Below are 27,278 nucleotides of genomic sequence, written 5' to 3'. Positions count from 1 at the left end.
GTGATATAGTTGCTTGATTGATCTGATCTTTGTTCTTGGAGTGGGAAAGCTTCTTTGAGAGCTTAGTTCTGAGAGTTTCGTTTATTTATAGAGGCTTTAATCCACTGACACAGGCACGGTCACCGAGATTAGCAGAGTAAAGTTTCCGCTTGCTGTTGCCGGAAAATTATTCTATCCACTCGGTGCCGCTGAATGGACAGCAGTCTTGAAATGTGTTGCTCAAGTGCATCAGTTAGTCTTAAGTCGGGCGCGTAACCACTGAGCAAACGGGGCGGACCGACTGACTGACCAACAAATTAAATACTGAAATAAACGAAATTTACTGGGTAATTGCCTATTAGGCTACCAAATTTTATATATACGAAGGTTTTCGCTATGTGTCTTTCAGGCGTTTGGTCATCGTTACACAATAATACAATTTTGGTAAAGAGGTCACTTTCTTCAACCACAGACATATACAACCAAGCAACCACACGGCATTTAACATAATCCATTAAAATTGATTGCCGTTTCATTTTGCATTTCGTTTTTCAATTCAGTGTTTAGATCAGTTATTCATTTTCATTGTAGATATGATAAGCAGTTATTTTTTGTTACTTGATAACGTGTGTATGGCCGAAAACGTTTGTAGCTTATAGTTTATTTTCAATTTTAATGGATTATGTTACACAGTAACAGCCAAACTAAATGGTGCGCAAAATTATGCACGGCAATCGCGACAAACTGACATGTGGGTCCAGTCCAGTAATTGTGGATTATAATAGGCTAATCGTTTAGGGTGGGAATTCTCGCCAGCCTTGAATTAGCTTACTACAGTAAAAAATTGACGTCTGTGCAGCTGTATGCCTACCTTTCTTGAAACATCAAGAAAAAGTTTTCTGGATAAGTTTATTACAACACAAAGTGCTGGACACAAAAGCGATTAAATAAAATAATGAACAGCACAAACATTCGAGTTGGTTTACAATTTCCTATCAGAGTTTCATATTTCAACAAATCTTCCACATGTTTCTGCAAATGTCATAATAAATGTTGCTCTAACACAATAAAGAGGCAAGGACACAACCCCAATATGTGATCTCAAAAGTTCTCATCGAAAGTATAATAACGTCTTGTTCCACTAAAATTGAGTTGCCGTGACCAAAAAGGTAGTTTACACTTCATGCTGCTGCATATTGTATCGTAAACCTAGAGACAATAATCGGCGACAGTAATCAATAATCCAAACAAGTTACATGTGATCAACTGAACCAGAAGAAGTTTAACAACACTTAAAAAGGTCAAAAAAGTGTGACTGACGAAAATAGTTATCGATGCTTGATCGATTCGGGTAGAGCATTAACCTAATAATAACACTAGCTCTTGTCTCAAAGATTTTAACAGTTGCTAGTTAAAATCAAAGCAAAACCATTGGGAAAATTCAACAGAGTTTCAATCGAGTCCTTTAACAAACGCTGATGGATTCAGAAGAACAAGATTTCCAACTAGGTTTTGTTAACTTCCAAGAAAAAGATGCATTAGGAAAAAGTGTTGCAAGATGTTTTTCAAGTTTAAAGTAGAAACGTTACTTCAAAAGTGGTGGTTTTGCGAATCATGTCCATTTAAAACTAGCACAAATATCAGGTTAAACAAAATTAGTCCAAAACAATTTGTAATCAATTTATCTTGCGATTATATTTGTGCCCTTTACTAAAATATAAAAAGAAACTACAGATTTGAAAAATATTTGACTTGACTTTTGAAACTAAAAATTTCAGAAAATAAAACTTCGCCAAAGAAGTATAAAGCATCACGTGTTAAGTGATAAATCTTGTAATTTTTTTTGGTTATAGGCAAAGTTTTGTATATAGCCTAAATTAAATTTGTAAACATTATTATGTTTTAATGAGTTTAATTAAGATGATAAAAATTGCTTGAAATAATATTTAAAATAATTTTCAATTGGCAAGGTTTAGGCTACCACAAGTGTAAAATAACACTTCACAGGAAAAGTGTAAACAACGTCTGGCAGCATTAAAATTTAAAACACCCTTTTCTTGGTATGTGGTTGGACATCCTACACTTCTAGACATCAACGCAAGCTCCACAAGTTTTTTGACATCCGACTACGATTCTTGAATCACTGCAAAAGCTACTGTAGGTGGTACAATAAAAGGTTCCAAAGGTATCCAAACAGGCTCGACCAGTACACGGAAGATCTGAAAAAAAATGTTTGGTGAAAAAGAACCAATTTCAATGAAACACAAATCCTGCAAGTTGGCTTCGTTTGCGGTATATGGCAACACTACAACAATGTTGAATGAAAAAGTACAAAGTTGGTGCAGCTCCATGTGGTCGAAATTAGTTCCACTTGTTTGTCACCACCCTCCTGTAAAAAGCTTTTGCTTATTCCTGTCCTATTGCTTGCGCATTGGCATAAAGCACATGCCATGCCAAAGTGCAGCTTCAAATTTGACTAGAGTCCGATCTGTTAATAATCTATCCAAAATCGCTAGCATACGTTTAAGTAGGCCTAGCCTAGTTAATACATATATTCTTTGTGAATATTCTGCATAATTTTGAGCTACTTTTGTGTGATAGTGGACTAGATTTCGACACTTATGTTGAAAACCTAAATAGCGTCTGGCAACACTGGTAATTGAGAAATAATTGTCATTTTTTTAACGTAAAATTAAAAACTCTGCAGTAATTTGAGATTCAGTGACCACACATTGGCAACTTGGATTTTCTAAAGTCTAAACTATCATTTCAGAGGGATATAAAGTAAATTTGACTTTAAGTTCAAAATCGAAATTACTGTACAATGTACATCGGTTTCTAGTTCGCACTTTGGCAAGCCCAGTGGCAGTGCATAATCGTAGAACACTATGGCTTAGCCTGCAGCCATTTGCAGTTTGACCAAATTTTTTTTTACAATTTTATAAGGTTAAGACTTAGGGGTTATAGGCGAATTCTTCGTAAACAATTCTTCGTAAAGCAATTCTTCGTAAGCAATTCTTCGTAAAACAATTGTTCGTAAACAGTTGTTGGTGAAATGAAATCCGTAAAAGAATTTTTCGTGAAGCATTTCTTCGTATACATCAAATCTCCATTGCATGCACGAATAAATGCTTTGAGAAGAATTGTTTTACAAAGAATTAACTTTACGAAGAATTGTTTTACGAAAAATTGCTTACGAAGAATTGCGTTACGAAGAACTGTTTACGAAGAAAACGTCGGACACCTGACTTAGGCTAGTACTGTAATTTGTAGTTTGAGCTATGTGCATTGGAATCTCAAATTAAGCAACCAACAAAAAGTAGAGTACACCAACCACTTGATGAGACTTGAGTTTTATTGCATTGCGCAGCTGACATTACCTTCATTAGATTATAGCCTGTCAACCACTTGCAATGTAAAGAGGCACCAATTACAATTGAAATCACCTGACTGGTGAAAATTTAAGAATTACCCTATAATCAATGCAATAGACTGGAACAAATGCACTGACTGCATCGTGGCAATGCTGGATGCAGCAGCGATAGATTAGGCTACACAATACACAATACTTACTTTGTCGGAACTCGCAGCAAGCTAACGGACAGTTCAACGTCATGTATTGCGAGTAAGTGTCGCAATACCCCAGTGTAGCAAAAGAGCAGCATTGTTCCGGGATAATCGCATTTTTTAAACTACCGCAGACACCAGTGCTGCAAGTTTCTGTGTTGCATTCCTGAATATCTTCAGCGTCACCAATGCAATTTCCTGTACCAGCATCACCGCCTATACAAGATCTGCGATAAATTGCAAAACGTATTTTTATCATTTTGTAAATTATTTCAACAAAATAATGCCCAATGCTTAAAGTTTATTCTCATCATAAACTATGCCTGACAAGACCTTTCGAAAACAGCTAGCACTGCTGCAATGTCTGAAGTAGCCTATTGCACCTTCACACAGGAAACACTGCACACAAATGCTATAAAATTGTAATATATAATACAACATACTACAACTCCAATTTTATCAGCCTGCAGCATGTGAATACAATGAACTTTCTTTTCTTCTAAAATCTAGAAAGAACCTAGAAAAGTATCTTAAAAATATTGTAAAAATTTAAAAACATGCCAGGCCTAGGCTATAACTAGTTATTCAAATATTGCTTTACAAAGTTAATCACTTATTGGAATCAAATATTGACAAAGCACAATGTTTTTAAATAGCTTACCGCGTCCTTGATTGTGTTCCGCCACCGCAAAGAACCGAACATTCACCAAAATCAGAATATTCGCTCCAACAAGCTGGATAGCTGCATTCGACCGTCCTTAAACCGCTGCCCTCACATCCCGGCCCTCCAGCGACGCCCCCTTCACAAGTGCGGCCTTGTGTTTGAGATCCAACTCCACAGCTCACACTGCACTCTCCAATATCCACCCAATCGTTCCATCGCCCGGGACACTGCTCTATATTACATTCCTCGGTTTCTTCCGTGACGTGACCGTACTCGTCTGGGGGGCAGAGACCGGGCTGAGGGCAGTTCCTTGTTCTAACTCGAATTCCTCCATTGCAAGACGCGTCACAATCAGAGAATGGTGTCCATTTGGAATAAACTGTAAAGTAAGTTGATTAATTAAAAAACTTGAAGCAAACACTCACCTCACCGCAAGATTGTAATGTGATTTGCGAGGCAGACAACATCGCTGTCAGTTATTTACAAAAATCTAAAGTATCATTCTATTTTACTGAACAATTCATCAAATATTTTTATCTCACCACCTTCATGTACAGCTCCCAGAAGCATAGTTTGTACTATAAATGTGGCGCTATGTAAAAGCTATTATTATTATAATTAAAGTTTTACAAATAATTGCGCATAACACCGAAGACAATTTTTCGTTTGAAAGATGATTTCTAGGTGATCAGGTTTGCAAAAAATTAAACTAAACTATTTCAAAAGTTTTGAATACGTAAAGTCAAGAGAAGCGTTTTCCTACTCTCCTAAAGATTCCACAAGTATTGCATTTATCGACTGTGATGTAAATACGAGAAACAGAAATAGTAAACAATACAAATAGTAAATAATACAACATGCAATCTAAAAGCAACAAATAGGTTACCTAGGACGTTTCAAACAAGCGATTGTTGGGGTACATGTTGGAAGATATTTATTAAAGGAAAGATGATAGTGAAGACTAGATGGTGGACATGTGAAGAAATGGAATGATGCATTAGTAAAAATGCACTAAAAACTAGGTAAAATGGAAGAAGAAGAAAGTTTGTGGCTACAATCAGAGTAGATATGCTTGAAGATGAAATATCAGATGAGAATGCATTGGAATAATTTGATCCACAAACTGAAACAGGTAAGTCAAATCTACTGTGACCAATCCTGGTTAAGAAAAAAGACAAAAAACTTCAACTGGTGTGACAAAATTACGTTATTGTAAAAAAAAACAGAACATTATTTTTAACAATCTTTTTGTAATGATCAAGCAAGCAAGTAAAAAACGTAAATTATGACAGCAGTAGGCTACCTGGACAAGCGTCTGTGGAACAAGTTCGAACACTAACGGCATCTCCTTCGCACCCAACGTCTCCCACATTCCCATTCAAACATCGCCTGCTGCTGGTTTGTATGCCACCTCCACAAGTGACACTGCACTCGTCATAGGGTGAGAAAGAGGTCCACACGGGACAGAGATCTGCATTAATGGCATTCAATCGTTAAAAATAGTTGATTTTGCGTTTCTAAACTCAATGACAAACTTGTTTGATAAAATTTCTTGAGTTGTAGGCTACATTACCTCCTGAGCACAGTTTCAAACGTGTCGAGTTTCATAAGCTTTGCAATAGATTGAGTTTTGCTTTTAGCAGCATGATCGTTGCTTACTTTACAATGTAGATATTAACGATTATTTTAGCCTTGGTTAAACTAGTCGTTAATATCACAAGCTTAGTTCGTATTGCACAAACTGAAACCCCAGTGGTTATTAGATTAGGCCTTCGGCAGGACAGGCTCATGAGCTGCAAATACAAATAGCATCCCCATATCGTCGATTGTTCCAAATGTTCTTCAACAGAATATTTGGTGGCGTCTTATGAAATACGCATACGATTGCAAAGTGGATTTTTTGCATGATTGTTTTTTTTTCATTTTGAATCTTGAATTCACAAGGATTCATTCTGTAGTTACAACTTTTTCAAATATTTTATCCTCTTTTCCGATGACATGTTAACTCTTACTTGTGTTGCAGGTCATTGTCCTTGTGCTTGGACCAATGCATCCCTCCCCCTCGACAACTCCCCCCATGCACTGACGGGTGTCCACTTGTCGGCCTCGGCCGCATGTTTTAGAACACACTCCTATCACCCAAGGACCATAGAAGTTGCAAGTGTCTAGTAAAAACAAATCAAAGTCAGCAGGCATCATTTTATTGACAACCAAATGTGGTCGGGTTATCTGCAGATGAGTAAGCTACTTGAAGCAGTAACAACTAAAGAGTCTTTACTATGCTCTGAGAGAGCTGATGCAGAAACTACAGCGGTCTAGAAATGTTACCATTAAAGGGATAGCATTCTAAAAATAGAGATGTCATAAATGGCATTGGCAAGGAAGCAAGTTGAAAGCCTCTGGTATGTTTGTTGCATTGTTTCGCAGAAATCATCATCATCCATTTGTCAATTCTTTAATAGATGAGACCTGGCGGGGAACACTAGCAGGAGAATAAAAACAAGAAAACTTGTCACCCACAAAGAAAGGAATAGATGTAGCTTACGTGTGTTGCATTCTCTTGATATTCTAGTCAATCCTACACAGCCAATTTGTCCAACTTCTCCGTTGATGCAGATTCGCGTCGCGTATTGAAGTCCTCCCTCACATGATCTACTACAGTCTCCATACGGGCTGTACTCGCTGAATACCGGGCAGGCTTGCTCCATGCAAGGCTGAAATGAAAAAAGTCGAATGGGTATTTTACAATGAAATGTTTTCTTTTTCATTGATAGGTAACAAAATTCCGTTGGCAATATCAAATGCCATTACCTGACTACTTTTTTAAATAGAGAGGTAAGCATGCAAACAGATAATGAAACCTCAAAATGTTTCTTATTCAATTGTGTTGTAATTGTTTTTGTGACACAAAATATATAATATAAAAAATGAAATATTTCAAATACAATATTAGAAAATAAAAATGTTCAAAAAAAATTAAAAACATTAAAAACGACAAAAAATGAAATATTTTGACAACATCAAGAAAATTACGTGAATGAAAAGCATGCTGGAAGTACCTGCAAAAGCAAAAGAAAAAAAATGGAGAGTGATAAGGAAGACCACAGTTGATCAAACATAATTAATATGTTGAAGAAGAATGTTGTACATTTTTTTTATGTGACACAAAAATATAATACAATCAAGGAATTCGATTTGTTAATTAGGCGATGTTTATGCGCATCTAATGAAATATGCCACACAAATAAGTTTATAGCCTACATAACTCCCACATTAATAGAGTACCTTATTTTTTGTTTGTGATGGATTTTTGGCGATTTTCAATAAAATATTTTGCTATTTTGTTTTCAATTTATGACATGTATTCATTAATAAAATCCGACTTATCTTCAAAAGCATATTACCGCTAACCTAACTGAACATATACACAAACAAGACGCTCAGGAAGCAGGTGAGTGGTTGCAGCAGAATTTACCACATTAGGCATATGTTAAGAAATCTGTTTTCAGCCTATTTGTTTTTACAATAATAAAATGTCTGGAAGAACAGGTAAAAATAAAAAAAAACATCTATGGAAAAGATGTTTTCCGGCAATTTGCGTCAAATTCAGAAAAAAAAACTTAGATAAAATCTTATACATTTTGAGAGAAGCATTGGATGATGAATTGTTGCAGAAAGATGAGCCAGTAAGCCGGTAAGAGGTGATCCTCCTAAAGTAACCACACTCAAGTATTTAGTGTAAGTGAAAGTTGGATGGGGTTACTCGACAAGTTACTCGATCACTTTGCCGCCATCAAGTAAAAAAGAGTATTTTTTTTTTAAAAGCAAGAACTCACACTAGTCAACTTACTCTTGATTGCCTTTGTGCTCCTCTCTGCCTCCTTTGAGTTCCTCCTCCGCAAGTGGAAGAGCACGGACCCCACGTGGACCATTCTGCAATAACAACCAACTAAGTATGTTTGCTAATATTTGTCAATTTATGTTTTTCCACAATATCATCAGTCAGGTAAGTTAATTTAACATATCTTACATGATCGCATCAGTGTGTTTTGAAAACCATCAAATCAATAGCAAAGAAATTGTGCGATTTGTTGCAAGCAAAGTATTTTTTTTATTAAAAACAATCAAAGCGTAGCCTGGATTTTCATCAGCATACGTAGTAGTTTCATTGTTTTTCTGGAGCTAGATAAGTGTGATTTCAATTCAGTGTAAATTGTAATATTTTTTGAAACTGTATCACAAAACTGTTTAAACCATAAACATGTTTCAATTAAAAAACAGAACATGGAATCTGGGGGGGGGGTAAAATAACCCTCGGCCCCAGGCTGAGGCTCACACGAAGAAGAAGAATTCAAACCAATGCAACACAAAGGTAACTTTTACAATACGCATTTTTACAATTTTTTATTTTTTTACTAAATTTCTTACCACAATTGTTTACAACTTTTACAATTAAATGTGCATTTACTGTCGTCAATAGCCACAAACAAACATATACCGTCACATGCGCCTGTGTTGCAGTCTTGCACTTTACTGCTTTGACCGATGCAGTCTCCTTCTCCTGGGTTTCCTCCAATGCACATCCTTGTAGCAGTTTGACTCCCGGAGCCGCATGTCACCGTACATTCCCCATATTGCCCGTAAGGACCCCAAACTGCAATTGGATAAGATTGATCAAAGAAAGTCAATGAACTGCCAAAACTCATTAAATCATTACCGTTCCTAAAGTGCTTTGTGATGTAGTACAGGTTATTGTCGCTTTATTAGCATGATAATACCATTTGTATAGCGCCACAACTGCAGTGCAAACTATGCTCCTTAGCGCTGTACATGGATATCTGCTTAACAAGGATAAAGGTGAAAAACAAAGTTACATAAAAGGGAGGGTAAAAAAATTTTAATTTCAACTTAAGCCCTGGATTCAACAGTACTTTCTAAGACTTCCGGAATAATTGTTTAAAATTTTTGTACAAAATCTCTTTTAACTTGAAAATAATTTTTTCCATAAAATTACCTTGCATTGTATGAACGTCATTTTTGTTTATGGCACTAAAAGCTCAATACTGTTTGCTACTGTACTAAAACACGTTAAATATGTTGCAGGACAGCGAAAACAGTTTTTGGTATTGGTTTGATCGTCAAACATGATCAAGTGGCCATTTTGATTTGTGCGTATGACTACGCGCATGCGCAAATTCGACGAAAATAGAGATATTCTGTATAGAACAAATATAGAGTAGGCTACCACATTAAATTGATCCAAGGGTATTGCACAGTTTTTTCCACACAAGAATGACTACATCAGTAGGCCTACATACAGTATTATTATTACAAAAGCATAACTTCAAGCCATTTTCTTTGATAAGATAAATAAGTAGTTAGGTTACTAATGAACACCCGCATGTCGAAAGCTTCAATACATATATTTAATTTTATCAGTTTAGTGCTGTAGCCTACTCTCTATATTTGTGATTAGTATTTATCGCACAACGCATTCATTTGAATTACTGATAAATATCAAAAGAAGAAGTTTCATTCACGCAGTTTTATTTTCAAATTTTGTGTTCTATTGAGCTAAATTAACAAATACATTAATGCAAATATAACCATATCCACTTAAAATCTATTTCGAAATTTCCACATGTTTTTTGCTCTTTCGTGCAGTCAAGTGCATGTATGTTTCTGTATTATTTTCGTGCTAATACTGTATATGTACAATCTACTCCAGGTCAAAGTCCCGGACGGTAACATGTACATAATAGACCTATCCTATGCAGCCTTTTATCCCACGAGAAAAACAGCCTGCTTTCGGTCCGTAAATAATTTTCCTTACAACAACGTCGGATTTTTTATAAAAAAAGTATTTACGTAAAATTTTTTTAAAAGCCATAGCCGTTTTAACATGCAATCACTTTTTAGACACTGTGAAAAGTTTAATGACAAGACCATATTGTAGGTCATGCCCAGAAGTTGGTCTAATGTATGTAAATTAGTGATGGCTACAACTATTGCCAGAAAAGTTAATGATTGCAATCGCCTACTTGTAATTACAACACAAAACTTGTAAAATGCGCATTCATAGATATGTGATCAAGCAATATCAATAACTGGCTGGGCTGTTGACAAATGGCCAAGCTGGTCTTCCACAGGTGTGCACAGGTTGATCAAATGCCGTGAAGCCAAAGCTCTCCATATTTGGCTTGTGGATTAAAAACTATCTGTGGAATACGGTGGGTTTGAAAAAAAATAAGTTCATTAAAGAATGTTGTATTTTTTGCCTGGAGTGCATTGTGAGTAAATTAAAGGGAAAACTTTTTGAAAGTTTACTTTACTGTATTGCACAGCTCATTGGCCGAATGGTTTCGCCTTCGTCTCTTGTGCTGAACGGGCGAAAATTTCAATTTATTTTACCAAAGATATTATAATATACTGCTGTATCCTAAAATCAGAGCTAAAGTTAAACTCCAAAAAAGCCGATTAACTCTCCTCCTCTAGGCATATGCACATAACTAGGCAGAAGCTGTTTACTAGTAAAAACTAGTAAAAAATTACTAGTAAAAACTGAAATAAGACTGTGGGTTTGCATTGCTTACATGCACAGTCTTCTTCGATGCATTCCTCGATATCCAGGTTGGGGCCTTCACAATCACCCTCCGCCTCATCTCGGCACACAATGCATTCCCTTGTTCGCACGCGTTGCCCAGCCCCACAAGTCATCGTACATACTGACCAGGCTGTGTAATCTCCAAAATGGGGGCAACAAAACGTATTGCAACTCTGAACAATGAAGTTGTTGAGGTAAAGTTGTTGAAAAAGCCCTCAATAATAAATTGGATCGTGCAGAGTTCACTCCCAGCACAAACATCCATCAAAGTCGTTGTAATGACTAAAAATGTTAATTTGTAAGTTTTTGATAAGGAATGAAGTTCTAATTTAAGCGCTTCACTTACATCAAACAGTCATTGACAGAAATGATTGTATCAGTTTGTCGATTGTCCTTTTAACACATAACTTTTTTAACATTCATGACATTTTTACCATTCATGACATTTTTACCTCTTCCATGGTTTCTTCACCGAGACACCCATCATCGCCAACATTTCCACCAATGCAACTTCTCGTGTTCAGTCGAGTACCTCCTCCACAGCTTTGAGAGCACACACCGACAGTGTAGTCTGACCACCTTGCACCTGCACAAATGGAAAGAACAATGTGGTTGGTAACTCGAAGTAAGAAACGTATTACGCATTTCATTACGCGACGTAAGAAACTTAATTTTGAACTTGAACCTTCAAACTGCTGGGAAAAGGCAAAAATGAATGCAAACTGATTAATTTAATTACAAATTTTCGATAGGTCGGCAATATTAAAGACGTGGCCAGCCAGTATATCAGTCGTTTTTGGAACTTGCTAAGAACACTGTTGAATCAATGCAAAAAAGAACTGATTTGTTGACTGGTTGAAGAAACATTTAATGACGTCTGTGAAATTTTTTTTCTGCCATAAACTGACATTTGCTTTATGAAAAATCATTTTTTCTAACAGTGTTTTTCTACTTAAATTGCGAAAGTTAACTACACTACCACACAACACAGTTCTCAACACTTGTTAACGATATAAACTGATGAAGCTGGGTTTGGCTGGATTTTAGAATTCGTTGAAAGTTAGGCTATTCACACAAGTCAATCTACTTCATGATAGTGGCCAGAACCCGCCATGTGCACTCACAACTTGGCAAGTTGCATTGTTGACTTTGAGTGTCTTGTCCGGTACATCCGGGTTCTCCAATCTCTCCATTTAAGCATCTCCTTTCACGTGTTCTTGTTGCAATTCCACAAGTACTTGAACAATCTCCCCAATTTGACCAATCGTCCCAAACTGCAAAAAACATTCACATCACAAGACATCCAAGTTTATATCCAGTATCGTTTCTTGGTTTCAAGGAAACCTTCATTCAAGTAAGATGAGATTAAACTGGTAATACACAAGAACAGAAATGTTGCTGGCTATGAAAGGTATGCAGTGATTTATATATACTGTATTACATTTTAAACTTTTAATACCTTGCTTGGCGCAAGTATTTTGCACGAATGGTGAACCAGTGATATTGGCAACCCATTCTTCAATGTACGAAAGTCGCGTGTAAACTCCATAACTCCCAGAAATACCACAATCCCTTCCAAATGACGTAATTCCAGCAATGTACCAGTCGCAACTATTGCATCGCTGACAAACCAATGGGCCGCCGGAGTCACCTACACGCAGACAGATTGATTTGTACAAACTTATTTAAAAATAAGTTAAAACATAAATTAAAGAATTAAAACAACATTTAAACAAACAAACTTTCTAGAAGTACTCCCTTCTTTACTATAGCCTACTTACTTTCTTTTTATATTTTAACTTTCATGTTTTGTGGTATATAAACGGATGACATTTCATGCAACATCAGGCTGTAACTACATTTGATATGGCCAAACAATTTACCTTGGCATGCATCTTGTCCACCCTCTTCCCTACCAGCACAAATCTGGTACGTCGAATTGACTTGGTACTCTGCCGCTGCGTAAGCTTCTTTGCAAATGTTATTATCAGTGATGGGAACGCTGGCTTCCTGAAGAACAGCCGCCGACGCTCCGAAAAAAGCTTTATTACAAAAAAGTAGAATTTAGCACCCTTGTGGTTGCGTTATAACATCTACCCCAACAAACAATATGTCACAACAATAGCTAAGAAAAGTGCAAAATTCAGTTTGAAACAAAACGGGAAAGTTTTTTGTACTTACTCGTGCTCCCAAAGCCTGTTATATAGCAAATTTCCCCAGTAGCGGGTTGGTGACCTCCAGGCAAACAAACAGGGGTAACGAAAGCGCCATAAGCAATAGGACGATCAAGCTTGAGAATGGCAGCATCGACGTTCGGAAAGACATATTCAGGGTGGATGAACACCTGCAGAAATGAAGCCCTCAAAAATCAGTAATGAAGCCAGAGCGAGTAGCTGATTTTGGATAGATTGAAGACATAGGGTGATAATGTCCCGAATTTGTACATAAATTGTGGCTAAATTATTTTTAATGCTATAACGTCAAATGGCCGCATCGGCGTACCTCGCTCGCTATTGAGCATGTTGAACAATCGCTATTTTATTTTGTTGTTATGGTAGTAGAAATGGGGGTCATAAATGTTTCAAAAGTGCGAAAGGGAACTCTTTCGGATGGTGTCTGTATGCGGTAGCCAGCTTCATCAGCGGTGAGATAGATTTAGCACACAATGAAGTTTTCTACACAACAATGTTTTCTAAAATCTGAAGGGATCAAGCGACGAGTTTTGCCTTTTCATAAAAGTAATATCTATTTTAGAGTTGCTTGCTGTGTGTTGTTACTTGGGTGGTACCATGGATGACACAGCCTGTTTAAAAACATCGCTAACCCTAAGTAACCTATTCAGGGTGCAATGAATTGGGCATGCTTACAGTATTTAAAGAAAATGCTGTCGAGAGAGAGGACCTGGCCAGCCTACTCTAGTTAGCCTCAACGACCGAGTAATATGAGAATCTTTTTTCGATATCAATGACGGTTTTAGTGATAACCTTACATGAATACCTTTTCGATAACGTGCAAGGAACCACTTTTACTTTTACACAGATAAGCACAGCACGAAGATAAAAAAATGTGAAAAAGTAATTGTCAACCATTAAAACGAGTGTAGGCCTACCTGTGTCACATCAAATTCTTGTATATGGGCGCTGCCCCCCATCGTGGTATCAGATAACCCTAAAGTTACTTGCAATTGTTCAATTGATGCCAATCCGCTGAAAAACACATATTGTTAAAAGAGTGTCAATTATCACAAATATGTATGCAGGCTTATATTGTTGTTATTGTTTTATTTGCATCAGACCAACAGATCCATATTCACTACCAAACATGCAAAAAACAAAACCAAAACAAACAGCTGTTGTTGTGAAGAATTGTTAACGAGTAAACTGCAAATGGCACCATTGAAATATGGCGATTTGACAAGAGCGTCAGAGTTGCAAAGAGTATTCATGCAATAATTTTTTGAAGATTGACATCTACGTAAAAAGTTCTACTAAGATTTGCTAAGTAGGCTACTGCACCAAAAGTCAACATGTCATCTTCAATTTGAGTAGTGCCGGCACTGGCATGGCGAAGTGAGCCATGCAACACACAAAATGCATCGTTCTAACCAACACGTAAATAGTTGATGTGGGCACGATAGAAACTACCCCAAAGTTGACAAGCATAGTAAGAAACACAACCAGGTTTGTATCATAGCCGATGCGTTTTTGATAAACTAGATCCTCAGTTCTTAATTTTTTTTTTAGACACAACTGTTAAATACAATTTTTGTCATGTACTCGTAAATACAGTAGAGCAACGAACTCATACACTAGCAAAGATACTTACTCCAAGCAATGTGCTGCCGTGAGTACGTGGGTGTCATCGATCAAAGTTCCACCACAAATGGCGTCGACAATGGATATATAAGCCTGACAATGCAAAGTTTAAATGAGCTTTTGAACAACAATTAATAATGAAATAACGGCAAGCACCGTTAACCCTTTTAGGTATGAAACATTCAAAACGCACTACTGGTCATATCTCGCTACTATGTCACATCGCTACTATTCTCGCTACCATAGGCTACCACGTTTGATCGTCCAGGACAAAATTCAATTGAAAATAAATTTACAAAGCCACCACTTAATCTCGTTAAAGTGCCACGTGAAATGACGTGCAGTAGAAGAGTTGATACAGTAGACAAAACGGGACGGACAAATCAGCAAGCAGGGACGCAGAATGCTGCTCTGTCCCGATAAATTCTCTGGCTACCCTCCAACGATGAGATAACTTTCGAGGAGGAAGTGGTTTCGTTTAACCTTTATTTTACGGCGCATAGTTTCACTTATCAGATTTCATCATCATCATCATCAATTTTAAATAGTTTGTTTTTGTTGTGATGAAAGTTGCTTTGTGAAGTTTTGTGGTTGCAACATGTCTCTGATGGAAGTCACGTTATGTTCCCTTTGTGCAAGCATGCGATCGGATAGACGACGAAACGCACGAGGTCCGCCAAAAGAACATGGCTCAGGTGACCATTCTTTAGAGTTTTGGGCTACGCTAGGTAATTTGGGAATTATTATGCTATAGCCGTTTTACAGCCGTGTATAGTTTCGTTCAAAGAATACCGTTTCGTTTCGTTTATCTTAATGTTTATCGTGCCATTCGTTATATGCCAGTCTTGCTACTATGCCACTTTCTCTCGGCTCAGACGAGTGGCACAGTAGCGAGATTTGACCGCACTGGCTTCAGCTTTTTGCATAGCTACAGGCTAGTTAGTGTTATAGAAACTCACACCGCATGTTTTGGGGAGCTCATGCTATTTTTCAACAATTTTGAGTTTTGTACAATGTCCTGCATTCAACTTCGTGGTTTTGGGCACACAATTCTAACTATAACGACAGTATCGGTAACTAATGTAGCCATGGAGAATTATTATTATAAGATTTCGTTTAACAAAATAAAATTGATCAAATTGGCTTACCGTCCATGGCCACCTTTTCACTCTGGCGTTCATACCACCAACGATTCGGCCGTTGGTTGTGCTTTTACCACATGTCGTTGACCGGTCTGCAATGAAAAACCACAAAGAAGAACAATTGAAAATCCAGCCGCCACAAAGGTTAAAATGCAAAAGCAGACAAGACAATTTGAAACTATTTTTTCCTAGCACTTTTCAACCATTAAAAAAGTTGAAAATTTAAAAAAAGTATAATTTCAATCTGTCATTAGATCTTTTTTGTAACTGATCAGAAAATTTCTTAATTGAGAAAAATTAGATTGACAAGTGACATAATTCCATTTTAGGCCCTAACCGGTTGCAGTTGGCAAGTGTTACTTTTACCATTGTTTTTAAAAATAGAGCTAAGAAATCCATCGCTGATGAAATGAGAATTCAGAACACTTTGTTTGTGCTGTTTATCATTGGTTGCCGCCAAAACTGCCATAACGATCCTGCAATATTTAGTCAGTTGCAGACTTTTATTCCGTACAAAGCATCTGTTGAACTAGCCAAATCTCCATTTTGCTATAAAGATCTGTAGATCCTTGCAGGGAAATTTCTAAGCAAGTATTCACCAAACACACTGATCGTGGAGACAATGATTTTGTTCAGTCGAATACATCATACGAGGAAAACATGTGAACTTTTAGCCATGAGTTTATCTATCCTAATGTGGCATTGAATCCTTCGCCATTCAACCAAACAAATTTAAATGATTTACAGTACTGTATTTCGCGACGAGCCTTACAGTCTTCCGAGCTGTTGGGTTTGAAATTGAAAAAAAATAACCTTCTTCAATCAGGAGCTAACATGACGTTTTACCAAAACATGCAAAAGGAGTTCCACCAATTCTTCACTTTACAAGAAAAGTTTGCAAAAAGAAAGAAAAATTGCTCGTTTAATCCCGATTTTATTAGGGAGCATGTGGCCCAGTGCTCTCGTGGATCAAGTTTTGGGCCAAGTCAACTGCCCAATCTGCGTCACTCCATCGTAAAAGCTATTATGACAATTGTGTAGAATCATAGCTGTGTTTTGCTTTGAGCAATATGGGACAAGTGATATGTTTCCTTTTCGTGTCAAAAACACAAATATTTTGTCTATGTGGTTTCGTTTTACTTATCTTTGAGCATTCGCATAGTTTTTGTACCGGTATTGGCAAAAACAGCTCAGTATTATGACACAGAAAACATAAAAAATGTTTGTTCATTCAACTTTGTGAAACCAATTGTCAAATTCAATTCAACCGAAATTATGACGACCAGTGTTATAGACTTTGTCCAAGTTTATTTTAATTAAAAGTAACTTATCGTTAATTGGTGGGATGGCGGTGGTGGGATGGCGCAGCGGGTAAGGCGCTCGCTTTCAAATTATGCAAACATAGTTCGACTCCCGGCTTATGCTGGTTGTTGACAAACGCCGCCCACCTCTACCCAGGGTGTAATAAATTGGGTGGGCGTAATTGCTGAAGTAAAGGTGGCCGAGAGAAAGAAACTGGACACCCTACTCTCGTTAGTGCCAAAGTCTTAGTAGCCTACAGTGAGAACCTCATCTTCTCATCCCCCGATGCTTGAATAAAGTATGGGACTCACCTTTACATTTATCGTTAATTTATAAAACAAAAAAGTTTACATACCTCGTTTGCAGCATTCTACTTTGTTGTAATATCCCCATATCCTGTTTATATCCGCTGCTTGGCAGGAAGTGCAAACATAATCTCCATCCGTGTTTTTACAGTTTGTCAGTCCGGTTTCGGTACAAGGATTATCTGGTAGCTCGCACTCATCGATGTCTGAATGTGAAGGATTGGGATCGTGATTATCCAGGGGAGTCAAAGTTGAATTCAGCGAATCGCTGAGTTTCTCTCGCAATTTAATATTATTTTAAAAATTAAAAAAGCCCTAAAAAATATTTAGTTATATTTCGTGTTATATTTCATAGAAATTAGTTTGTCCTTACCCTCGCATGTCCTTCCACCATCGGTAGTAGTGTAGCCTGGGAAGCACTCACAAGAAGCCTCCACATAGCTTGCGTTCACGTTCTCGAGCTTGCAACGGTGCTGGCACTTCAACTCCAAACACTCTGCAAAAAGCATTTTGAGATAAACGCGATGATTCCTATGAGACTTTGTTGTGGGTGTGAAAAAGTTGTGTTTTCTCATTAGCAAAACGGGCGAACACAATGATTGCCACTGTATAAATGTATGTTGGAAATCGAACAATACTTTGCAAATATTTCAAACAAAGTGTTTGAATTCCAACGTTGATTTCGTGTAACTTTTATTTGTAGTTGGATAGGCACAAACGTATTTGCTGTGCAAATGTATACTTTTATTGTTTAATAAATGTCTGTTTATGGTTTAAAAAAGTTATCTCTCTACCCAAATTGTATAATTGTTTAAAGTATCTTCAAATATAGCGTTGAGTCAGTTGTAGGTGCTTCTTACATGCCTATAAGAATAACTGCCCTCTTCAGCAAATGAGTTTCTATTTTATCATCTATGGATAGCTCATTGCCAAGATTATGCAAACTCGTTGAACAAGTTTTCAACTAAAATTTTAAGCTTAGAAAATAGTAAAACAATAGTTTTGATGGTTGAGAAAGCTGAACCTGTTCAAAGGGCTATGGAATGAAACATTATAATTGAAGCATAGCTACGCCTTGTTGATGGCTGGTTGAATTGTCGTCATACGGTGCATGTAAGTATGCTTACTTTCGTTTGAGGAGCACATGTTGCATGTTTTCTTGCAGTTGTCCCTCACAATTGACAGCGAAGAGCACAGATTTTCATAGCTGACACACCAATCTGCACAATCTCTACAAGAGAATGACGCTGAAAAAGAAACGGCACAATTGAAATATTCTATTCCACCGCAGAGCAAGGAATAGTTTTCAATTTTTTTACTGAGCGCTTTTGCTTTCTTGAAATATCGACAGATTTCACTAAAAAAAAACGTGGACTTGTCAACTAACCTATTGTCATTCAATTGAATGGAAATGTCAAGAGTGTTTTTGTGACTTAGCATTTGCAGGTAATTCCTTTTCATTGCAAGGTATAGGCATGTAATGAACTTTCAATTCATAATATTTCATATACCAATTTTTTACAGTCGTTTATTTTAACAAGACTAAAAACTCCATTAGCACACAAACTAACAAAAACGTGACATTACTAACGCAGCTCTTTTGATTTCTACCTATTAAAATTAAGTTGAGATTATGTGGTTACAAAGTTATGAATGTAGCATCCACATTGTTTTCACACTGCTCTACAGCAGTGGTTCTCGACCTTGCGACGCCTGGGACCAGTAAAACAAGAAGATTATGAACTGACTACAAAACATCATAGGAAGTAGAACAGATAATTGTAGCCTATTCTTTGTTGACCAAAGTTGTCGTTGCGGACCAATAACGTAAGATCTTGGCATAGACTATTGAAGACAAAACTTACAACAAAACGGCAATCAAATCAACTCAAATAAGAAAATGTCAATCACAAGGGCCGGCCGACAATTTATCCTTTCACAACCCCGGATTCACGGTGTTACCGGACTAGCCTGAAAGGCTACTAGAGCGCAGCCAGTCTTTGTTCCATCATCCAAGACACGCAGACCTTCCACTTCATTAGGTGATTGAAAATGGTAGCCTACAATCGTTGATGATGTGGTCTGCGGGTTGTTTCTCAGCACCAGAAGGGGACCATTTCCTGTTTGTGCATGGTTGAGCCGAAAAGATCAACTCCCGTGAGAAAGACGGATGAGGCATACCCACGCCAGAAAAGGGATGTAAATGGGAAACCTGCTATTGTGTCGTTGCCAGTATGCGGGCAAATAAAGAAGTTTCCAAAACACGTAGCTATGGTTGAGCACCCAGACAATATCTTTGTTTGTTTAATTAAAGGTAGATTTGAAAAGGATTTCTCCTATAATTAGTTAGTTGAAAAAACAGCAATAATTTAATTGCTTTGAGAGTTGAACAAAATTGTGACAGTGCTTTTATGTATCTAAAGTGCAAAGTCTAATCGAATCACAGTTCATTTAGATTTTCTTTTTTATGAAGATTAAAAGATTAAGATCTCATGTGTTAATATCTTGGATGAATAAATTGTTGATCAAAAAGTTTTTTATGTCGAGGATCTTCATGTTCCGGAAAATAATGGTTAAAATTGCCAGCCAACTTTTCAAGTGTTGACTTATAATGCTCAGTAACTGCTAACGTCAGTTATTTCTCGGTACCAAGATATTTGTGCAAAAGTCTTGTAAAGAAATTTTAAGCTTCTTCAACGGCCAGAGTAGGTTATATCTGTCGAGTAAGCATCCAGTAAGTTTTTTTGCTTTAGTACAATTAAAATTAGAGATTAAAAGGATTTCTCGCATAAGTAGCTAGTTGTATAAACTGATTGAATTCACAATTACGGTACATGTTCTCATTACATCGTTTGAGCAGCAAAGTCATTGAAAACTTGATTAATTGAGCAAGTGACTTATGGAGCAAGTGATTAAGTGGCCAAGTGCCTTCTGTATCGGCTGTGCATAAATTCAGTAATTTAAAAGAAGCGTAGTCTATAGAAAAACTCAACAACTAAAATATGCCGCTAGAAAAACAGGAGAGATCTACAGTCGTGTCCGTATTAGTTGACTCAAGCAGGAAAAAGGATACAATTTCAGTTGTTCAACGTTTTTATTATTTATTTTACACAATACATTTCAAAACCCGGTGTTAATAACTTCTGTGACCACCTCGATTCTTCAGCACCTCTTTCACACGCTTTGGCATCGATTCAACAAACTTTTTGCAGTTTTTTTGAATTTCTGGGTTTCTATACCATACTTGAATAATGGCCTCTATGAGTTTGGTTTTTGTAGTGCAATCGAGTTTTTGCAAACGAGATTTCAAAATTGACCAAAGCATTTCTATAGGGTTGAGGTCAGGAGAGTTTCCAGGCCAATCTAGGCATTATCTTAAGTTGATGAAAAACTCTCTTCATTTGCTAGAATGTATGGCATAGAATCCTCATTGAGGGAATGATGAAGTCAGCTCGATACTCTGAATTGATAACACGAACCTTAACTCATGACATGCAAAGGGCATTTCCTGAAGGTGGGATGTATTTCACAGGCTTGTCCATGGGACATTTTTTTCTGTCCCATCCCATCCCATAGCAATTCATGCCTGCCCCGTCCCATCCCATCCCATGGGATTCCCATCAAAATACAATTCAATAAATGTTATTAAATTTATGGAAATTTAAGTCTAATGTGGACTAGATAGGACTAAATGTACAAAAAGAGATACAAAACGACAAAATTTATTGACTTTGTTAACTTTAAAGTTCAGAAAAGTTGTCTATCTATGACAATTCATTATCATTGGCACTCATATTCCGAGTCACTGTGCTCATTCAGCAAATTTTCAATTTCCTGCTCTTCCACTTCAACTGCTTCTGATAGTGATGATTTAGTTAGTTCGGATAGTTTCTCAACCATTTTCTTGTTACAAGCAAATCTGCTATACACAGAGTTTATAACAACAGCAGGTAACATCCGCTTTCGTAACTTACTCAACAACAATCCTGCTGCACTAAATAAGCGCTCTACCGCTGCCGATGACACTGGTATGGCCAACACAATTTTCGCACCAGCTTTTAGCAGTGGAAACCTGTGTTCATTTTTCCAATAATCTAATGGTTGTGAACTTGGTTCATTATAGGGGTACCAAATTTAAGTGCTTTGTTTGGTGGAGGAACAAAAAGTAAGTCAAAGTCACTTGTTGGATTTTGTTCTACAGTTCCTGCTACTTCACATACATCAGATGAAAGATTTAAATCATTTTTTTTCCTCATTTTTTGCAAAACAGCTCAAACAATTATCAGCTAAGTAAAGCTCAGATTGCAAGAAAAGCTATAAAACCTATGGAAAATTTGCAAAATTTTTCTGGGGGAGCATGCCCCCACACACCCTTACATTGGCTATAACCCTCCCTACATTGCATGCCTACGAAAATCAACCAGGATACGCCACTGCTTATGTCTACAATCTCCAAAACCTCGAACTGTCTGTCAGACTGCAGCACCTTACACCAGGCCACATGGCTTTCGGACTTGAGTGTTGTATGATTGTGAAGTAAACTATGAAAGCAATTCAAGCATAACATATCGCATTAATTTTAAAGTTTTGCAAGAAGAATTTCTGACAATCTGTCTAAAATATTTTTAAATAAAAATGCCTAGCTACTGTCCCTTGGAAAATGCAATTCGTGCTGTCCCATCCCATCCCATCCCATGGGACATTTCCCATGGGATTCCCGTGGGAATCCCATTCCCATAAACAAGCCTGGTATTTCAGCAAGATCTTGCTCCATGCCATACATTCTAGCAAATGAAGAGAGTTTTTCATCAACTTAAGATAAACGTTCTAGATTGGCCTGGAAACTCTCCTGACCTCAACCCAGTTGAAAACCTTTGGTCAATTTTGAAATCTCGTTTGCAAAAACTCGATTGCACTACAAAAACCAAACTCATAGAGGCCATTATTCAAATATGGTATAGAGACCCAGAAATTCAAAAAAACTGCAAAAAGTTTGTTGAATCGATGCCAAAGCGTGTGAAAGAGGTGCTGAAGAATCGAGGTGGTCGCACAAGTTATTAACACCGGGTTTTGAAATGTATTGTGTAAAATAAATAATAAAAACGTTGAACAACTGAAATTGTATCCTTTTTCCTGCTTGAGTCAATTAATATAGGCACGACTGTATGAGTGCAGGTTTGAGAACCACAGTTCCAAAGCAACAAAGATATACTTTGTTTCAAAAGATAAATGTTTGAAATATTATTTCACAAGTAGGCTATAGATGCAAGCGATCTGTTTCAGCCTGATGCTGAGGGTTCGCTGACTCCACACGTCATTGCACATGACTAGGGAACGTCGTTTCTAAAGCTCATAACAAACCGCTACTACCATCAGCGAACCCGCAGCATAAGGGTAAAACAGGTCGTTTGCATCTGTAATACTTGCAAATAAACAACGATCATGATGTTAAAAGCGATACTCAACCTATTATTTAAAATATTAAATTGTAGGCAATAACAACTACTATAGCAAATGAATTCAGCAAGATTTAGCAACCTGTATAATATCTTTTGTCAGAGATTTATTTATAGTAGCCTATTGCTTCTTTTGCATTGTAGCTTATTGAAATGGAAGTATTTCATCTCTGTGGAATATGCAATGCGATTTTATAGGAATTTAATTTAAAATGTTTTTATTCCACAATATGGAAATTTTTTTGAAGCAAGAAATGACTTATTCTTCGTCAAGTACGGGGTGAAATGCACTCCATAATAAATTTTGGTGGTTACGACTGTGCTTGCATCACACAGCTGGAGATAGATGTCTTGAAGTATCGGTACGTCTAATAGTTATGGCTACTTCACTCAACAAACAGGCTTTGATCGGGTGGATTTACCAAATTCTTTTAGACAAAAAATAGCTACCTAAGTTTATAATTGATGTCAAATTATCCCAGAATATTGTAAGAACTCTTTAACTTACTGTTTAAAGCTTCACTTAGAGTGTTGTTACGTTTGACAGTGTGTGTTGTAATAACATGTTTTCCACCTTTTCCTAAAAATTTAAACATGATGATGGATCGCATTACATTAAAACGTCATAGTCCATATTGGAGTTTTAAAATCTGTTTGATGAGTGTTTGGTTTGCAATAGCTATCTAACCTATCTTGTGATTAATAGCTAGGTATTACTTTCAAAGGGTGTTTTTCAACCCCAAGTCCGCCTACTCAAATGAGCCCTCGAAGGTTCCGAATGAGCCCGCAAGCACGTTACACTTTTAAAATCAAAAGTTTTTAATTTCTTTCTACACTTATCGGGAAGAAAATTATACGAGGCTTTTATCCGAATAGTGAATGGAATGATGGCAATTATTAGAGTTTCTTATGCGTAACCTAAGGTTCGTCACCGAGCATGTTTGGAAAGCCAATGGAAGACTTTTATTGATTGCTTACAGAGTTATTCGTGGTGTCACATAGTTGTCATAGGAGCTTCTTTGGAAATAAAGATTATTTATCAGCAGGAACACGATTCTTCAGTAAAAAAGTTTTAATCTGTGAACTGCGGTAAATCTTTCCTTTGTGCAGTGCACAACTGCACATATGCAGGCTACTTCGTACATTACGTGACAAACTAGAAGCAGAACACGATTCCAATCGAACATTTGTTGGCTATCTGCAGGAAAGTTGCTCATTAGACCAGCTTATACAAGATGCAATCTGTACCTTCTTTAAACAACAGAAGCCCTGATAAAGACTCCAATGAAAACAATGCAGAATGACCATGTAGCCTATTTCATGTTCGTGACATGAATAACTTCAATCGTGAACTATACATCGAAGAGTTCGACAAAAACTCAATTATAATATTAATCTCAACGCCTTGTCATTGCATGAATGCTTTCATAAATTTGAGAGCATCTTCTCTGAGGTGGTAAACAATCATGCCCCTTACAGAAAAGCTCCCGTAAAGAAAAGCGGCTCAAGCTCAAATCATGGATCAATCGTGTTGATCCATGGTTTAAGTAAAACAAAAAACTCCATGTGTAAACGTTTACATAAAATAAGTTAAGCATACATTGCACGAACGATATACAACTTACCGCCCTATCGACACCGCTAAACGCAAAGAATCTACTATCATAACGCCCTAACAGAAAGCAAAAATGATTCCTACAAAATAGGTAAAGGTGTTGATGAATTATCCAATATAAAAAAGAAGAAAAAATACAACAAAGCCTTATGAAGTAATTGCTGCAAATGGCAAACCTCTGACAAATCCCCAGGCCCAAGACATAGCATATCGGATTAAACTGTGGTCAACTGTTCAATCAATGAAACCGAAACCTTTTTGATCTCAGTGACCAGACATTAAAATCCTTTTTCCGACTTAATGCTTGTGTAAAACTGGATCTTCAGCTCTAACTATGGTTGTTGCTACTAGCTACAGTTGCTTTCCAGTCTTCAGTTTCACCAAACATAGCACCTGCCGTAATACAAGCTCTCATTTACTTGCAATTTTTTAACTCTCTTAGCTGAACTTTACTGTTGCCTTCAATATTCAATTTCAGTCAACACAGCAACTGTAGTAGTTATAATTCTCAGCCACTGAACTTATAACTTCATCGTGCGTCATTTACGAAGTTTTCCCTATGTTTTAACTTCTCTTTGATTGAGGTCAACGTAGACAGAGTCGCTGATGAACAGAGTTAAAGACAAATGAGTTTGAAGCAAACTTTGACATTTCAGTCTTCATAAACAAACAATTGTTATCACTCACCTGTGCATTGCCCTCGTGTACTTGATACAGCAAAGAATAGAAATGCAAGAATACCGGCAAACCTAAACAAATGTTGCATGAGCAGAGTGGTGGACACTTTGTTTCAATACATTTTGCAAAGTTGTAACAGTTTTGAAACACAATGCTACTTTTCATTGGCAGTTTGAGATAGTGACGTCACTAACTACAATTTGTTTATTTGTTGCCTATATTACTAATATTCTTTTGAAGTTATCATCAGGGCCGTGTGAGCACCATCTATTTGCAGCAGTTAGATATTTCTTTATATTTCTTGTCCAATTGCCGTTACAAAGTAGCACAATCATTGCAAGTTGAAACCAAGAACGTATTGACTATAGTATTGCACCAAGTAGGCTATTTGATCGGTCTTTCCTAAAGAGTACGTTGACGTGTTTCATGTAAACTAAGTTAAGATTGCATCTTGCAGCAAAAGGGTCTTTTGTTTATTTATTTATAGTCTATTGTTTTTATTTTGACATACCCATATTAATTTTTCTGTAGTATATACACATATAATAAATATTGAAGATGTAATCGTTAGGCTATTCCTAATGAAAGCACAGCGATGCATTGAAAATGTTTGAAAGTTATTTTCTTGTTTGTTTACGTTATGTCTGTATATTGTTTGTTTAACAATAAAATATAAACCAATTGGTGTTACTCAGTGTTCGAAGTTCACAGATAATTTCTTGACACTAATTGCTAAATCACACCAAACAAACGTGTTCACTAACTCGATTTACAGAAAAGATTTCAAGAAGTCGCGCTAGAGAAGAAAAATAGAGGATGTCGCATTAAATAAAGCCATGATACGCGATACAACAATAAAAACATTCAGATAAGGTAAGTGATGGGGCTTTGACCCTAACTCCTTTCCCCGCCCTTTTACGTACCCCACTGACAATGCGGATTAAACTTAATTGGACAAGACCAGGCTTTTGCATGACTTCCCTCCAAGACTTCAGTAAAGTATAAAAGTTATATGAGTATATTTGACAAAAGCAACAAAGCAATATGTCGTAACACTGTTTTTTAATGTTTAATATCGGCAGCAGTGGCCGAGTGGTTAGCGCGTTGGGCTCGCAGTCGAGAGTCTGCATGTTCGACTCCAGCCACCCGCACTTTCTGTTGTTTCTCTGGGCAAGAAACTTTACGATAATTGCCTCTACCCAGTGATCGATTTCGAGTAGTGAGTAGTACCAAATTTAAGTCATAAGTAGAGTAGACAACCGGAAACAGACATTGCAGTCGGCTGCAGCGTGGGTCAGGTGTACGTAGGAAGGCGTACGCCGATGCATAGCGCTCAAGTCCGCTTTCCCGCAATGCAGGATAAAGATATGACAAACAATAATACTTATATTTTTTACTTATATATAATGTTTTTTACTTATATTTAATGTAGATGGCTTGTTCATCCCTCCTCGATTTTCCTGACGTTTCATGATCAATTAACTCGATATGAAATAATAAAACCAGAACAGTTAGCCTACATTACTCAATGAGAAAATACTGTTGATCATGATCGTCAGGTAGACCACGCGTGTGACAGTGCTCAACATCATTGATGCAGTGTTATATAACCGATTGTCGAATCAATTGTATGTAAGGTAAAAAATGTGTACATCACAACAAATTACAAAATTACCAAACAAAGTGATGCATCTAACGTTTTGTCCAAACAAACCATTAGGCTACGTTATAACACTAAATCTATTCACATTTACTTACCATGATATTTGCCTTATTGAAAGCATTATATTGTTATATGTATATTACTATAAAACTAATTAAAGCAGGATCTGTAAGCAAAGATAACTTTGTGCAAGGAAAAAAGTTATGAGTCAACTTTTCAACTTTCCGGTCTTAGAAGATTGTCGTCAAATCATTTTTTTTTTTGACGGTCAGATGGAAACTGGCCAAATAAATTTTTAATAATCTGCTTTGCTAATAACTTCAAACCGACGGCTACGTAATATAGGTTGTATACTAGCCGATTTTTATTCGGTATTCAAGTCAATAAGTTCCCATTCTACTTTTTTTTCAATGAATCCTGCAGCTGCTACTGTTTAAAAATAAAAGTTTGCCTACGATGATGATGTCACATGAGCTCATCTACCAACA

General features: G+C 36.9%; 1 protein-coding gene across 1 annotated transcript; it reads right to left on the bottom strand.

Moving 5' to 3' along the window:
- Positions 1–874: 874 nt before the first annotated feature.
- LOC145772146 (uncharacterized) lies at positions 875–26,958 on the bottom strand. Its single transcript, XM_082583988.1, has 22 exons — positions 26,886–26,958; positions 25,137–25,198; positions 18,506–18,625; positions 17,752–17,874; positions 17,429–17,584; positions 15,778–15,863; positions 14,640–14,722; positions 13,924–14,020; positions 12,996–13,158; positions 12,698–12,856; positions 12,274–12,465; positions 11,939–12,088; positions 11,267–11,400; positions 10,804–10,987; positions 8,709–8,864; positions 8,061–8,143; positions 6,756–6,924; positions 6,223–6,375; positions 5,514–5,681; positions 4,208–4,589; positions 3,553–3,773; positions 875–2,198 (listed from the first exon to the last, which is right to left on the bottom strand). The coding sequence occupies exons 1-22, from the start codon at positions 26,909–26,911 to the stop codon at positions 2,065–2,067; spliced, it is 3,201 nt and encodes a 1,066-aa protein (XP_082440114.1). The 5' UTR covers positions 26,912–26,958; the 3' UTR covers positions 875–2,064.
- Between the last annotated feature and the right edge of the window lie 320 nt (positions 26,959–27,278).

This window comes from Aplidium turbinatum, chromosome 6, assembly GCF_918807975.1.
Source record: "Aplidium turbinatum chromosome 6, kaAplTurb1.1, whole genome shotgun sequence".
Taxonomy (NCBI): Eukaryota; Metazoa; Chordata; class Ascidiacea; order Aplousobranchia; family Polyclinidae; genus Aplidium; species Aplidium turbinatum.
This window is presented reverse-complemented; position numbering and strand designations above follow the sequence as displayed.